Source organism: Electrona antarctica (assembly GCF_951216825.1).
Source record: "Electrona antarctica genome assembly, chromosome: 6".
Classification (NCBI taxonomy): domain Eukaryota; kingdom Metazoa; phylum Chordata; class Actinopteri; order Myctophiformes; family Myctophidae; genus Electrona; species Electrona antarctica.
The window spans coordinates 3,518,140-3,534,351 of NC_136811.1; the positions used below are offsets into that span (position 1 = coordinate 3,518,140).

The 16,212-nt window shown below is 42.2% G+C and overlaps 1 protein-coding gene across 1 annotated transcript in view; it reads left to right on the forward strand.

Annotated features, from left to right (window-relative positions):
* cpne4a (copine IVa) overlaps positions 1–16,212 on the forward strand; it is a gene marked incomplete at both ends in the record, with an annotated part of 274,780 nt that overhangs the window by 156,507 nt on the left and 102,061 nt on the right. The window contains one exon of the mRNA XM_079504392.1: positions 16,042–16,128. Within this exon, the coding sequence (XP_079360518.1) occupies positions 16,042–16,128 (87 nt within the window). The remainder of the gene's footprint in view (positions 1–16,041; positions 16,129–16,212) is intronic.

The following is a 16,212-nucleotide window of genomic DNA, read 5'->3' on the forward strand; positions in this document are numbered from 1 at the left end:
CAGGAGAGCGAACGGATGTGGACAGAGTGTCCTGTACTGGGGACCCATCAACGGATGTGGACAGGGTGTCCTGTACCGGTGACCCATCAACGGATGTGGACAGGGTGTTCTGTACTGGTGACCCATCAACATGACATTGGGCATAAGCCTCACACATTTCCTGTCCTCTTTGGAGAAAGAGATCCACCAACCTTCGTTCTGCCCTAACCCTATGCTCCAGGACCAGTCTATAGTCCTGTATTCGTACGTTCAAGGCATTGATGACAACTGGAGAAAATACGCTATCCTGTGGCCATGGGCCAGAAGGGCCCCATAAGTCCCATTTAGAGTCCCATTCAACCAAAATTGAAGTTAATTCGGCCATCAGTCCATTTGGTTGGGAGGAGCATGCGTGTGTATGTGACCCACTCATACTGGAGCGGTATACGGGCACACCTTAAGGTCAGAGAATATTGAATTACAATTATAGTCACTTCTATCGCTACTATAAGCACCCACAATTGTCCAAAAATAACCCCCCTGTGATGCAAAATTACCCCATATATCAGTTGTCAAAACCCTAAAGGAAACACACTGATTCACAATGGTCAACCTGAAAACCAGTTATTAACGCGGTTATCACAGGAAGCATGTACACCGTGAACTGTATAGCTATATACAATTCACACGAATAGATACAAAAATATGTATCCACAGGCGGAAACAAAAGCAACGAAATTTAGGTGGTCAGAGACAGAAACCAAATTAACCTATTATAAAACTCAAATATCCTCCTATAACATAGTGTAGTGAAAAGGGTGTCATTAACCGGAAAATCACAAATGCAGTGACTTCCCAAAAATCCTACTGTGTATTAGTACCCACAATAGCCCCCCTTTAAACTTAAACTAAGTCTACAATAAACAATACAAACCAAACAAATTGTTAGAACATGTCACACACTGAATGTTTCAAGACAAGGTTACCCTGTGAGTTGAAACTGGCAGAACAACGTCTAGTTATGTAACAGTCATGCACCATCACCCATGCAGGTTAATAGAACTCGAAAACAAAAGATGGGGCTAACTCCCTACACTAAAACTCACGTATATCCAAATGGACTACCAAATGGTTTTACTTTTAAAAAGAAAATCGTGAGAAGGGGTTTTAAAAAACTAACTATAATTACGGGCCAAAAATGTGTTACAAAAAATGTGGTAGGCTATATCATGAATAGAGCATTGACCGGCCTCCTAAAAAATGTACACTATAAATTCAAGTATACACACCAAACACCTGGGAATATTCCTACCAGTTGTTCAAAATTAAGACAAAAACTTTGTCAAAGAGAAGGCCGTTCCAATACTCACCCATGTATTGTCCACCACGCATGCAACTGAAAGAAATAAAAACTGAAAATGTTACTACTTAATCACCTGAAAAAGGAAACAATTAACCTACGATCAATCCATCCTAGCGACAGATTAACTTTATAAAAATTTAAACTGTCGAGTACAGCCACAGAAATGGTATTTATAATTAATAACAGATTTAATAGACATGTGTATCTGTATCCTGCAAATATTTGAGCTAAAGGGAGTTGTAGTCATATCCCCTGATTCCGAAATCATCCGTAACAGAAGAGAACAACTACAAGGCCCAAAGATAATATAACCTGACTCACTCCGTTGCTACTATTGTATATTTGCACAAGACGTGCCCACGAACGGATTACAGATTGACGTTTGTCAACATAAGGACAAAGAACCCACTATGTTGTGGAAATGACTGGTACATCCTACACATGAAATACATTGCCCCTCAACCCCCCTCACAGTAACCCTCAAACGAAATTTCAACCACATGTCACAGTAAGGTGACATGAAAGATCTCTCAGAAAGAGATGAAGGAAACATTGTAACAATATGCCATTTAGTGGTCAAAATATATAAAAAATATTTGTCAGCTGGTATGCTGAATGTCATCTTACTACAGAAAGGATGTAATAAACCTAACTATAGTAAAGATCTTTGAACAGGGGTAGCCATCTGTTTACTGTAAATAGCCCCCCAATAAATTTGCTCACAGCTCACAGTGGGTCTTTTTAAAACAAAGGAGAGGAGATAGCCCTAAAGCTCTCTTCACCTGAAACATAGTGTTGATTCAGGGCGATAGCGATCCCCCCTCCTTCTGGAACTAAACAAGTTATTTATTGAGGGTGTAAGGAAGGGATTTTAGCTCTCTCCCCCTCTTTCCCTAAAAGCACATTCCGTCAGAGCATGCTAAAATTGTCATTGCAATTCCTCACACGTAGCTCTGTATGTATTCGCTCATTTAACTATCACTCTTAGAATGGCTTCTACTAGCAATATTTCACCGGACATAGCTAGAACCTTTTTGAAGTAAGTCTAGTATGAAGTACATTCAATCATTCATTCACTCACACATGCATTATTCTCAATCAATTATCGTGATATCACACACACACACACACACACACACACACATGCAGGGGAATAGTTACCCCATCACCCACACTCATTTGCATACAACCAACCCCATACTGAGTAAATGGAGATGTATCTCACCCTACGCAACTGTTTTTGTCCCTGAATCAAATTACTCATGCAGAACTATATATAAATTTTACTAATAAGAACTGTATTTTTAACAATCCCTAATTAACCTATACCTAACTTTTACCTAAATGTAACCATTTCCAATTTGAGATGCATTTGTCATTTACCCTCTAAATTTTATTTGGACCCCCAAATTAAACCCACATTTTTAAACCTTAATTGTCCCCAATCTCTGAGTTTTTGAGCACAAGACAACAAAAATAGACTGAGCTGTTGTCTCCGTCAAAATTTAAATGAACCTCCCTACTGTAATATCTATATTATTCATTTAAGAAAAAAAAAAGTCAATCCACCTTTAAACAGTCACTGATCTTTAAATAATTTCTCAAATATAATTTCACTCTTATACATTTATACACTCTAACGTACATGAATAGCCATATTATAGTTCCCTTATCTAATCTAGTTCATGCATCCAGTTTACTTGTTAACCTCCTATTAATTTCGTTTATTTATCTAGTTTGTTCATAAATGTATTAACCTATCACTTCCCCCTGAGCCATGACCAACATGGCTCATGACAAAAATCTGATCATCACAGAAAACAGTGCTACGCCATTCATAACATCACGCTCAGTACAACCATAGTCAGCAGAACAAACCAACTGACACACGCATCCATCACGCACCCACGCACAGGCACGCACTACACACATTGAGTACAGTCATACATACTCATCACACAGGACTCTCACAGAGTTGATTTAAATCACTACCACGGTTCAGTAGTACTATTTTCCAACTCTTCAAACATAACCACTTCACACACACGTATAACTTCACCCATGGGACAAGGTAGAAGGACACGGAATCAGTCCACTGTACTCTGTCCCATCTTGTGTGTGTATGTGTGTTGACCCTCCGTTGCCTCAGTCAACACGTCACCACAGGTGGTCTATTCCGAGAGCATTCCTAAGTAATAAAAGGTCCCTGTCTGTTATATGACAGGATGAACTCACAGCTATTATAAGCTTTAACAGATTGTTATCTTAGGCCATCCTTAGTGACTCCACAGCTAGCCTCTTGTCAATTAATGCAACCAGCCGTTCGAGTCTTAAAGATAATTGATTGATTGAAATATTTATCAACAGTTCGCAGAATTACAGTACCCTTCAAGCACAAACTCAACCCAAAGGCCGCTAACTGTGAGTGGACAGCTTACAAGAGGGTCCACCATTGTTCAATTCATCAAAAAATAGACTATACTGCCTGGCCTAACTGAACCAAACTTTTGTTTGTCGGTGAAGCCATCCTTACTGTGCAGAGCTATGCATGTCTCCTGGCTGGCGAAAATTGTTGCACAGCCCAACACCCATTCAGTACACATTCAAGACCGCACCACTCAACTCAAAAATGGTCTGATCATAAGAGTCATTCTAGCAATTATTTTCACCCGGGTTGAATAAAAATAATATGTAGAAAAGAATGACACAAAAATGTAGCCTACTCATCTTTTCGTATTCAAAATACAATTTTCAAACAAACAGATCCAGACCACGTCTAAATATGTGCCCATACACATGCCGTCCAAGTGAATAAATAACATTATCAAAACCCAACAGAATTCGTTCTCTGGTCCAGCCAGAAAATGAACATCCTAGAGGCCTTCTAGACTGTTTTGTTCCTTCAATGAATACTCAACATAGACAGACAACATCCACAAAAGCACACATAAAGAGTAATCTAAAACCATCTTTAACCCTCGTATTTCGTATACAGACATATTGCAATGCCTTAAATCAATACAAATTCTAACGACACCTCCCCCCATTTGAGACATGAAACTTCTCCATGTATCAATAACATGCAGCCTCAGCCATAGGAAAGATAGACAGGATTCTGGAAAGATAGACAGGATTCTGTCCATCATAAGAACAGTGCCAAAGCACCGGGCATCACCACAGGTATAAGCCACCCATAAAACATTCAATCACCCATACGGACAGACATACACAGACACCCACAGCCCCAGGCACACACATACACGCATCAAAAGGCTAGTTTGTCAAGCCAAAGACAGAGGAAAACGAGTCAAACGACCCATGGCAGCACCAGAACACATGCGGTCACGTAACCCCAATAACGTCGATTAAATCAGAAATAAAACTGATCCACCCCAAAGGAAACGTCATAATTTCCCCAGGAAAACGGGAGCGAAAGAGAGGAGTGCACGCACACGCACGCGCACGGAACGGCACAAGGGAGCAGTAGTTGCTGACTGAAAGAACAAAAACCACGCCCCTAGCCAACCCAGAACAAACCCGCTCACACACCGGAAGTATGAGGAGACTGTAAAAAATAAAGAAACGCTCCCGAACGGGAACAAAGACAGTACGGCCACCAGATAGCCAGTACTCAAAGAGCCGCAATGCCACTGGGAAAACCAAAATGGCCACGAAGAGATATTAACAACAAGATGAGCACATCCAAATGAGCGTCACCCAAATGATACAAACAGCAAAAATAAATCAGCACGCTGCACGTCCCACTCAGGCCTCACAGGAAGAGCAACCATAAACACAATGAAAAGCAAAGCGTAACCTAATCGAATGTAAGACGCACGTTTAGTAATGCAGAAACATTTAAAAAGCGAGAAAAAAAAAATCCGATTCCTGGAAACACTTGCTCCTCATATAGGTTACCCACTCCCCCAAAACAATACGCCCAAACGTGGAAAGCAGTACGCTGACGACAAATCATTGGCAAAAGTGTAGCAACAACATAACATCGCCATACTTTACCTGTCCAGACCCTTGTCCACAGGACAAAGGAATACGACTCTGCCATCACATCCCACGCATCTGTGTGTAGCGCTGCTCAAAACAGACTAGCCCTTATACAAGAGAAATACTCATCTAATCCCAGAATAAAGCCGCACTTCCACACAGACCCACGCGATGTTTCAGCAAAAGCCCCTGTACTTTTCTTAAACAAAGGACCCCATACCCCGTCGAGCAGAGACCCCCCACCCCCACTTATACGAAGGTGTAAAACTTTCAAACGTACACCCGTGTTTTTCCACAAATCACCGCCAGGAGGAAATAGTGCCAGCACAAAGTGATCATAACCAAACAATCACCAGAAATGCAGGCACATTCCCCCAGCAGCAATGCAAGCAAAAAAACACAAGTACACAGCAGTGCGCGCACCTTATGCATCGTATATATATATACGTCACAAAATCCCTGTTTTGCAATACGCTCGCCGGCTCGTCTTACTGGGCCGTGCGTAATCCAGACAATCTCAGAAAAATAATATCAATAAATATTAATATTAGTATCCAAAATTTCAGATCCCTATTCCATACGCCCAATAAAGTGGGGCCCAGTTATCCCACTAAACACTTTCGGCTAGCCCTCAGGAATGCACAAAACCGTCCAAATATTGTGCACCCCATGTAATATGAGGACGGCCACGCAAATAGAACTTGGTCATGAAAAACGCTCGCAAACCGCGCGCGCCTTCCGGAGCTCCCAGCGGGGCAGAACAGCACTGCGGCAACTGCTGCTCGCATGCTACTATCCACAACCTCACCGGTTCCCCGAAAAACGTGTGCCGTTTGAAATCGCTTTAACCTATAAGGTATATCAGAATCCACGCTTCCCATGGAAGCAAGGGTATTGTTCTATATGGCTACGCCATATCTTCTGCACGTTTGGCCAGGTATGTGTTTTTATAATGAACCGCCACTTTGACGGCGGAACATTACAAAAACTAGTTTCAACTTAATTGTCGTAAAAAATGAAATTTAAATCAGGGTTTAGGACGAGGTTTTTGCTCGCCCGGCGTTTACAGTTAAAATAAAACAATGGTAAATGGAATGCGTTGCCACTGCCTAGCAAGAAAAAGATAAATTCTCTCGCTCTGAGACACCTCACCACTGGCCTATATGCACAGATCCGACCCTGGATCGAATTTACCAGGCTCCCCTCGTAAACAGCTGTAATAATAATTTTACACTCACCCAGCTCAAGACGAGGGATCCTTCAGCAACCGGGCATCGGCACCATCTGAAGAATATTTAATAACGGTTCTGTGTAGTTTGCAGTGGTGTGGTGTGTCAAGGAAATCCAAACGGAGAGTTTCTCTTTGTCTTAAAAGTCGTATCCAAGTTTTATTGAAAGAGGTACGAAATGCAGTTTTACAAGGCAGTTTTCGGGAACAAAGGCCCTTGGAGTCACACGCACACGCCTATTCGAATCAGCTAGGTACGAGTGAGCACACCATCGGAACGGAAACAGGTAGTCTATATACTAATGCAAGTTTAAAACTCCCCCCCTCTCTCATGAGGGTGGGACTCAGAATAGTCCTGGCTCACTGATTGGCCAGTAAGTAAGGACAATTCTGAGTCCCACCCTCATGAGAGAGGGGGGGAGTTTTAAACTTGCATTAGTATATAGACTACCTGTTTCCGTTCCGATGGTGTGCTCACTCGTACCTAGCTGATTCGAATAGGCGTGTGCGTGTGACTCCAAGGGCCTTTGTTCCCGAAAACTGCCTTGTAAAACTGCATTTCGTACCTCTTTCAATAAAACTTGGATACGACTTTTAAGACAAAGAGAAACTCTCCGTTTGGATTTCCTTGACACACCACACCACTGCAAACTACACAGAACCGTTATTAAATATTCTTCACCTGTTTTCTCAACTCGCTGTTTCTCTGCAAGACATTACTCTATAATCCATATCTCCAAAACTGGTGGGTTCAAACTGAACAACCAATATCTCTATTTGAAGCTATGATTCCCTGCTTTCACATGACATTACAAAAACGAAAATTCAAAATAATTGACAATGGCAGTCCCTCAGTCAAATGTAGTCACATATGTAGGTGAGAGTATGGGCTCCATCTTGCGCCACCCATAGTTCAACTAGCCGATCTATATTGAGACGTTGTGAGCTGTGTAGATCGGCTATTTGAACTTTTTTTTTTTTTTTTGTATTGTGATTTTTTTTGTTTTATTTGTATGGAGGGATAGACAGTAGGCTGACAGGAGAGAGATGGGGGGGGTGACATGCAGTAAAGGCTGTCAGGATCGGGAGTCGAACCTGCGGCACACTGCCAGACTGGACTACCAGACAAGGTGCCTGGACCGCTGAGCCACGTACGGCCCAGGGCTATTTTAACTATTTTAAAAGGTTTTATAAATAGTAAAAAAAAAAAAAAAAAAAAAAGTTTAGGGATAAGGGTTAAGGGATGGCGCAAAGATATAGCCCTATTAGGCACGAGAGATTATGACAAATCAAATTATTATAATTATAATTATTTATGGTGAAAAGAAGCAGCTTGGACTCCTCATGCATAGAAGGAACCATGAGGTCAGTCCGCTCGCCCTCCCCAGGTTGGCAGAGGAAGTGTAGCGCCCAGGATTACATTAGATAATTGACACAAAAAATGGGTTGCAAAATTGTCGGATAAAAACTATGAAAAAAAAAAAAAATCTAATTATTCAAGGTGCGAAATTGATGCAGAAAGAAAAACCTCTATATGACAGAAAACTGTGGAAGCTACATCAGGCCTTAGGCGACAATCAGCCATAATATATTATTATTATTTATTTATTTACAATAAAACAGGAAAAAATTATGTTGACACAAACGGTATAACAAACCAAAAGGATGGCGTGTTAATTAGCGCGGTTGGGATGGCATGTTTATTAGATAAAATAATCCAGGTTGTACTGTACTGGCTGTCAGACGGTGCTTAATGATTATCACAGAGCTCCCACTGTGGGGTAACACACGCACCCTGTGGGGGGCTTTGACCCCCCCCCCCCCCACACACCCCAGTGGATACTACACCCTCCCACCCACCCACCCACCCACCCTGTAGGGAGTGTTGACCCCCCCTCAACCCCGACACCAGCAACACTGCTAAAGGTTATACTCCCCACAACTAATTGACTCTTTCGTGGAATTTAGGAGTGGGGGAAGCTGAAGATACTGTATTGGGGTCGCCATCGGGGACGGCTGTAATAGTGCTGTAATATAGTGTGTGTGCGCGCGCACGCACGCACGCACGCACGCACGCACGCACGCACGCACGCACGCACGCTCTATTACAGCACTCTATTACGGCATTGCACATACAAATGCAATGCGCTCATACATACGCATGTACATGCAAAAAGATACCGATATACGCATATACACACATACTGTACTGTGCAGTGCACACATTCACATTATGGTTCATATTTTAGAAGTAATATAGGAACCATGCACATAGACACCTTCAAGCTCCTACAGTTTGCTATCTAGGCCAGGGGTTCTCAACCCGTGGGTCGCGACCCCTCGGGGGGGGGTCGCCAAATTATTTTGGGGGGTCCCCAAATTATTAAAAAAAAAAAAAAAGTTTTTTGTTTTGTTTTTTGCAACTGAATGGCTGGAAAGTGGAAATGAAGAGTTTACATAGTACACATAGTATACATGCATACACCTTCCCTAATGATTCTATCTGGTTTCAGTATTTCAGTCTCTATTAAGGTTATTGTAGCAGTCAATTTATATTGGGGGTCGGGAGGGGGCGGGGCGGGGGTCCCGAGACATTGCCAAAGCATTTCCGGGGGTCCCCGGCCAAAAACGTTGAGAACCCCTGATCTAGGCTACAGTATGTGAAGATAAAACACAAAAAATAAGAATATCCTGAAATAAAGATAAAGTGTAGGGAGAATGCAGGCATGATGAAGCTCTTAACAGCGGGGTCTGGGGGATTGAGCAAGAAGCAGAAGGCATACACATCAAATGTCTACGGATATTTTTTTGCAATTAACATTTCGAGCGGCCTCTGTATAGGGAATTATTTCACATTTAATGCCGTTTTTGTTTAGTTTTGAGTTTTGTTTATGTTGTTTCGTCCTTGTCCTCATTCCACGCTCTGGGAAAACCTGCACGCACGCACGCACGCACGCACGCACGCACGCACGCACGCACGCACGCACACACACACACACACACACACACACTTTTGCAATTAACATTATGAGCGGCCTCTGTATAGGGAATTAATTCGCATTTAATGCTGTTTTTGTTATATTTAGTTTTGAGTTTTGTTTATGTTGTTTTGTCCTTGTCCTCATTCCACGCTCTGGGAACATAAACACACGCACGCACGCACGCACGCACGCACGCACGCACACACGCACGCACGCACGCACGCACACACACACACACACACACACACACACACACACACACACACTTCCAGAGCCTTGAGCTATTTCGCTTAAGCTTCTTCTTTCTAATGCCGCTATTCTTAATTATGTCTTGGCTATTCATGGGTTGCACATGTAGTCCTATAACACCTGACATGTTGAGGACCAGCACAGGTGTTTCAATTTCTCTGATTGGCGTAGTAGAACCAATTAATTTGTTTGCAACACCTGCTCGGTGCTTGGCAGCTAGGTTTATAGGACTACTTGTGCAACCCATAGCCTATGAATTGCTGAGGAAACAATGCATCTCGGAGATTCAAGATCTCATAGGAGTGCAAGAGAAGCCCCAGAGACCGTGCTGTTTTCTGAACGGATCGAGTAGCGAGCGGTGTCATACATTATACAAATAAGCGAATTAATTCACAGTGACCAAAACAACATCCTATTTTAAACCATTCAGGGCGCGAACCCCCTTTCGGTGTTTTTAAGCATTATGTTAAACTTTAGCTGTTGGAAAAAATAGCAGATCTACAAGCTCGTAGCGCGGCACCGAGTGCCGCGCTACGAGCTTGTATAGGTCTGCTATTTTTTGGGAAAATCGTGAAAACGTGGCGCACATCTTTGAATATATATTCTTTCAGAGTGAACGATATCATTAACTCAATTATTTGCTTCTGGGGGGGGGGGGGGGGGGGGGGGGGGGGTCCCTGGAACAACATATTTTCAGATGGGGGGCCGATTACAGATAATTCTGGGGGTCCATAATTTAAGTGAAAAAGGTTGAGCACCACTGACATAGAAACACATGTTTTTTTTTCAGAAAACTGTCATGATTCGGAAGACTTTTTTTTTATTTAATTTCGACGTCAGGTCTAAATGGGTTAAGAAGCGACAGAGCGCTTCTCCCTTGCCCCCCCCCCCCCCCCCCCCCCCCCCCCTCGCCCCACCTACACCCCCCGTGGATGGGAGCAGGGGGTTGTAAGTCATTTATACTGAACAACATTGTCTTCCTCGGGCAATAAATCAAAACAGCCAACAGACGTCCTATCTGGGCTCCGCAGGGCGCCATGCGAGCCCCCCCCCCCCCCCCCCCCCCCCCCCCCCCCTCCCAAACCGCCAGCTAATTACCGCTCAGCTGGCTCCATTGTCGTCGTCGCTTTCGGGTCGCTTTCGGTATGTTCATTCCTTTGTTATTAAATATGCTTCATATTCCGAGCTGCGTGCGGAGGAGGAGGATACGTGATTTTCAGGCAAAAGCGATGTCAGATAATTTAGACCTGAGTGTTCGATTTTCTTTTCTTCTCTTTTTTTTTTTTTTTTTTAGTCGAGAGTAATTATTCTTGCAAGGGAGCTGATTATGTCCTGTTTTCTGTCATGAGAAACCCTGTGTCCAATTTTATTCCCACACAGAAAGGGCCTTTCTGTGTGGAGTTTGCATGTTCTCCCCGTGTCCCCTCACAAAAACATGCAGTAATCCTGGTCTCTAAACTGCCTCTCCCTGGCCAGCCGGGGCGCCTGATAGAGGGGAAAGGAACTGGTCGGAATAACGTGTTCCTTCCACACGCTACGTCAGGCCAGGGACACTCCCCCCTGTCAGGTGAAAAGAAGCAGCTTGGACTCCTCATGCATATAAGGAAGCATGAGGTCAGTCCGCTGCCCCCCCAGGTTGGCAGAGGAAGTGCAGCGCCCAGGATTACATTAGATAATTGACACTGGGTGAAAAAATGGGTTGCAAAATCGTGGGATAAAAATTAATTTAAAAAAAAATGACGGATGTTGTTGGGCATGTCTTCATAGGCCTAAACGCAAACACTTAAAAAAAAAGAAAGACAAGACTATTGACTTTTTTGCCGATATCCCAATATTGTCCAACTCCTTATAGTAGGGGGTAATACCGTCTGGAACGTTACGCGGCGGATAAAAGCATGAAATTTGGAAAATGGCCGCCTAGATTGTTGGCGATTGACTCAAAAGACACCAAGAATCTCCAAAAAACATAATATTTGGTACACGTGTCCCTTGGGTCATCCTAAAACATCCTAGAAGAGGTACCACAAATAATCTGATACAGGAAGTGAGTTATTGACTAAATTGAAAATGGCCACCTACAATGTTGTCGATTTACTCAAAAGACAACTAAATAATCTCATAAAAGCATGAAATTTGGCACACATGTCCCTAGGGTTATCCTAAAACATCCTAGAAGGGGTGCCCAAAATAATCTGAAACAGGAAGTGAGTTATTTACTGAATTGAAAATGGCCACCTAAAGCATGTGATACAAAAGAAAACTGATGGTTCTGTATGGCAAGACAACTGACATTGAAAATGTTAATGATCCAAGGAAGGACCTGTTTGCTCAAAAATGTCTCTCAATGGAAAACATTCCTCCCACACAAGCTGCACTGCTACAACATTCAGATTGAGCAGTTTACCAATCTGGCTTTTGGTCTGAAATATGGACGGATTAAAGTTGCTGATTTGTGGACACTTTTATTCACACTCTTGCCAGAGGCTGCCTCTTTGTTTGAGAAAGACGGTGCCAGGATGCTGGGTTACCTTGCACAGCATTATGTCAATGTGCTGGTAGTTGCGAAATGGCACACAGTTGCTAGAAGAAAATAAATAAGAAGATAGAGTCCAACATAAGCAACAAGATGAGGGCAAAATAACTAAGATGCAGAGAGTAAAATAACAATATGCAGAGTAACATAAGATGCTGAGTAGAGTTAGATGAATAAAGATTCAAAGAGTAAAGTAAAGAAAAGGAAATAAATATGCTGATGTAGTGTAAATTTAAACATAATACGCCAGGTTATACATTCTGCAGTTGTCAATAGTTTAAACATCCATTTAGAATTTCTTCTTATTTCTTCAACATGTATCACCTTTAGAAATAATAGGTAATTTTGGTAATAGGTCATTTTGGATTTTTCCTTTCCTTTAAAAAAAGCCTTTAATGGGCACCCCTTCTAAGATGGTGAGATACACCCTAAAGAGTGCGTGTACAAGATGTGTTGCTTGTATGGAGAGAGTAAAATAACAATATTCAGAGTAAGATAAAGATGCTGAGTAAAATAGATAAAGATATGCAGTTAGATGAATAAAGAAGATTCAAAGAGTAAAGTAAAGAAAAATAAATACATATGATGATGTAGTGTAAATGTACCAGGTTATACAGACTGCAGTTGTCAACAGTTTAAACAGCCATTTAGAATTTCTTCAACATGGCCCCTTCCTAAAAGGTTTAATAAACAAATGCAAACAAACAAATAATCCCTTTTAGGAACGAGCACTATACGCTTTTATGATGTCTCTGCTTTAGGCGGTTATTTTGAATTTAGCAAAAACCTCACTTTTCATCTGTCAACAGTGTAGGGTAAGCGGCCATTTTAAATTTAGTCAATAACTCACTTTCTGTTTCGGATTCCTTTGGGCACCCCTTCTAGGATGTCTTAGGATGACACAAGGGACATGTGTGTCTCTTGTATGCTTTTTGGAGATTCTTTAGTTGTCTTTGAGACAATCGATAATACTGTAGGCAGCCATTTTCAATTTTGTCAATAACTCACTTCCTGTTTCGGATTCCTTTGGGCACCCCTTCTAGGATGTCTTTGGATGATGCAAGGGACATATGTGCTGAATTGTATGCTTCTATGAGATTCTATAGGCTTTTTGAGCCAATCACCAATAACACTGTAGGCGGCCATTTTCAATTTTGTCAATAATTCACTTCCTGTTCATGATTGTTTTTGGCACCCCTTCTAGGATGTCTTGGGGTGACCCAAGGGACATGTGTGCCAAATTGTATGCTTTTTGGAGATTACTTTGGTGTCTTTTGAGTCAACTGTCAACAGTTTAGGTGGCCATTTTGAATCTTTTACATAACTCACTTCCTGTTAAAGATTTTTTTGGGCACCCCTTCTAGGATGATTTAGGATGACCCAAGGGACATCTGTACCAAATGTCATGCTTGTATCGAGTGTATCGATTGTCATGCTTGTATCGATTGTATCGCATAACGATTTGGCAATTTTTTTACGATAGGAGTTGTGCCCCAATAGAGGGCTTATCTCTGGTCATATGAAGATTTTTACAATATATTATCTATTGGTAATCATTCATATGGTCTTTTAAAAGTTTTTAAAAACAATTATATATTTTTGGCATTGACAATATATCACTCAGAAAGGGATTAATGTGGAAGGTCATCTCATTCCGAGTGGTTTTTAAGTCAATTTTTGGCATTTAAAGTTGTTTAAAACATATTTAAGACATTTGTCAGGGGTTCTTTTTGCCAAATCTTTTAATATTAGTCTAATAACTATAAATGTGAAGGTTATACTTGGCACAATCAGTAAAAATTTCAGAATTATATCAGCTTTAGGTATAATAGGTCATTTCTGGCGGCCATTTTGGATTTTCCCCTAAAAAAAGCCTTTAATGTGTTTAAAAATTTGGGCACCCCTTCTGAGATGGTGAGATACACCCTAAAGAGTGCGTGTACCAAATGTGGTGCTTTTATCCACCGCGTAACGATTTTAGCCATTTCATGACGGTATTACCCCCTACTATTATTTCCGATATCGATATCAACCGACACCGGTATATATACATGCCACTGATGCCAGTGTGGTTTTTGACAGCAAAATTTTAATTTTAGTTTCAGTCATATAGTTTTCAGTTAGTTTTAGTCACATTTTAGTCACCTGGAAGCATAAGATTTTAGTCGACTAAATCTACAGTTGATTTATTCGACTAAAATGTATTTCGGCGGGCCTTGATGCCGTCGAAATGACAGATTTAACATAGCAGATCTACTATTTTCAGCATGCAATCATGTGTAAAGTGACTTATACTGGATCTCTTGTCCACTCGTCCTTTGACTCCTTTCCTAACATTTTAGTCTAGTTTTTATTTGTCGTCAATATATTTAGTCTTATAGTTTTAGTCCTCATATAGCTTAGTTTTTCATGTAGTTTCCATTTAGTTTTCATCAGTGAAAAAAGGTAGTCGACGGACATTTTTCGTCTTAGTTTTAGTGCTTTACTGAGTGACATGCTACCATGGGGCTGGACTGGGACAAAAATTCGGCCCGGTCATTTTCGCGTGAATTTGGCCCAGACCGGCCCACCCCAACCAGCGCGCAGATAGCAGAAACTCTACCGCCCACTCCGTCGAGGCACACACAAACAAACAACCCTTTGTAGAGGGTTTATTTGTCACTCACTGATACAGGTACAGTGCAATTATCATGATGGCACTGGCAGAATGGCAGCACGCCCGGACCTATCCTGGTGGCCTGCCGCCTATTGGCAGGCCTTGGCGTTGGCCTGTCTGTTTTTTTAATCTTGGCGGCCCCCCTACGGTCGCGGCCCACCGGGAATATGCCCGGTACGACCTGTGGCCAGTCCAGCCCTGCATGCTACCGACATGTAGCGCTGTCATGCTACAGTGCATGTACTACTAGCCCATTTACGCCTGACGTCGAAATAAATAAAAAAGTCTTCTGAAAGAATATTATATTCAAAGATAGAAAAAAGCAGACCTACAAGCTTGTAGCGTGCCACTCGGTGGCGCGCTATGAGCTTGTAGATCTGCTATTTTTCAATAGCTAAAGTATAACATAATGCTTAGTTAAAACACCAAAAGGGGTTCCCGTCCAGAATGGGCTAGACACCATGCAGATCTGCATCGTGGGGTCTGCATGATGGTCTCAGTTGCCATGGTAACACACACGGAATATTCTGCCATATTCATGAATGACTGGTGTATTATGAATTTTGGAAGATAAACAACCGATACTCATGGAGACAGGAAGGAGAAATAATTTTTGTTATTGTTGTTTGTTCTTTCAAAACGAATGAACTGTTTCTATCAAGAAAAGTGCGTGCGTGCGTGCGTGCGTGCGTGCGTGCGTGCGTGCGTGCGTGCGACAGCGTGCGTGCGTGCGTGCGTGCGTGCGACAGCGTGCGTGCGACAGCGTGTGTGCGTGCGTGCGACAGCGTGCGTGCGTGCGTGCGTGCTAGGGCTTTAAGCGACTGTTCAACTAGTCGACTAGTAAATCCACTAGTCGACCTTGCTGGTACTAGTTGACTAGTTGACAAGAAAAAAATTATGTAATTTTTTTCCCCCCGTTTTTGTAGGCCTCAAGATCAGCTAGAATGCTACATTATAGTCACCAATGTACACCGTTTTTAAATGTACAAATATCATTACAAAACATAATACATAATAGGTCGTCTGTTGTTGTTTGTTCTGCCTGGGCAGGTCCAGTGGCCGTGTATGAACCCCAAATACAGCGTTAAGAAGAAGAACTACAAGAACTCTGGGATCGTCATTCTGAACCAGATCAAGGTGAGACCTCTAACCTCTGACATCTGACCTCTGACCTCTGCCCATATCTTCATCCGTCTACTAATGGCGCATTGTTTATGGTGC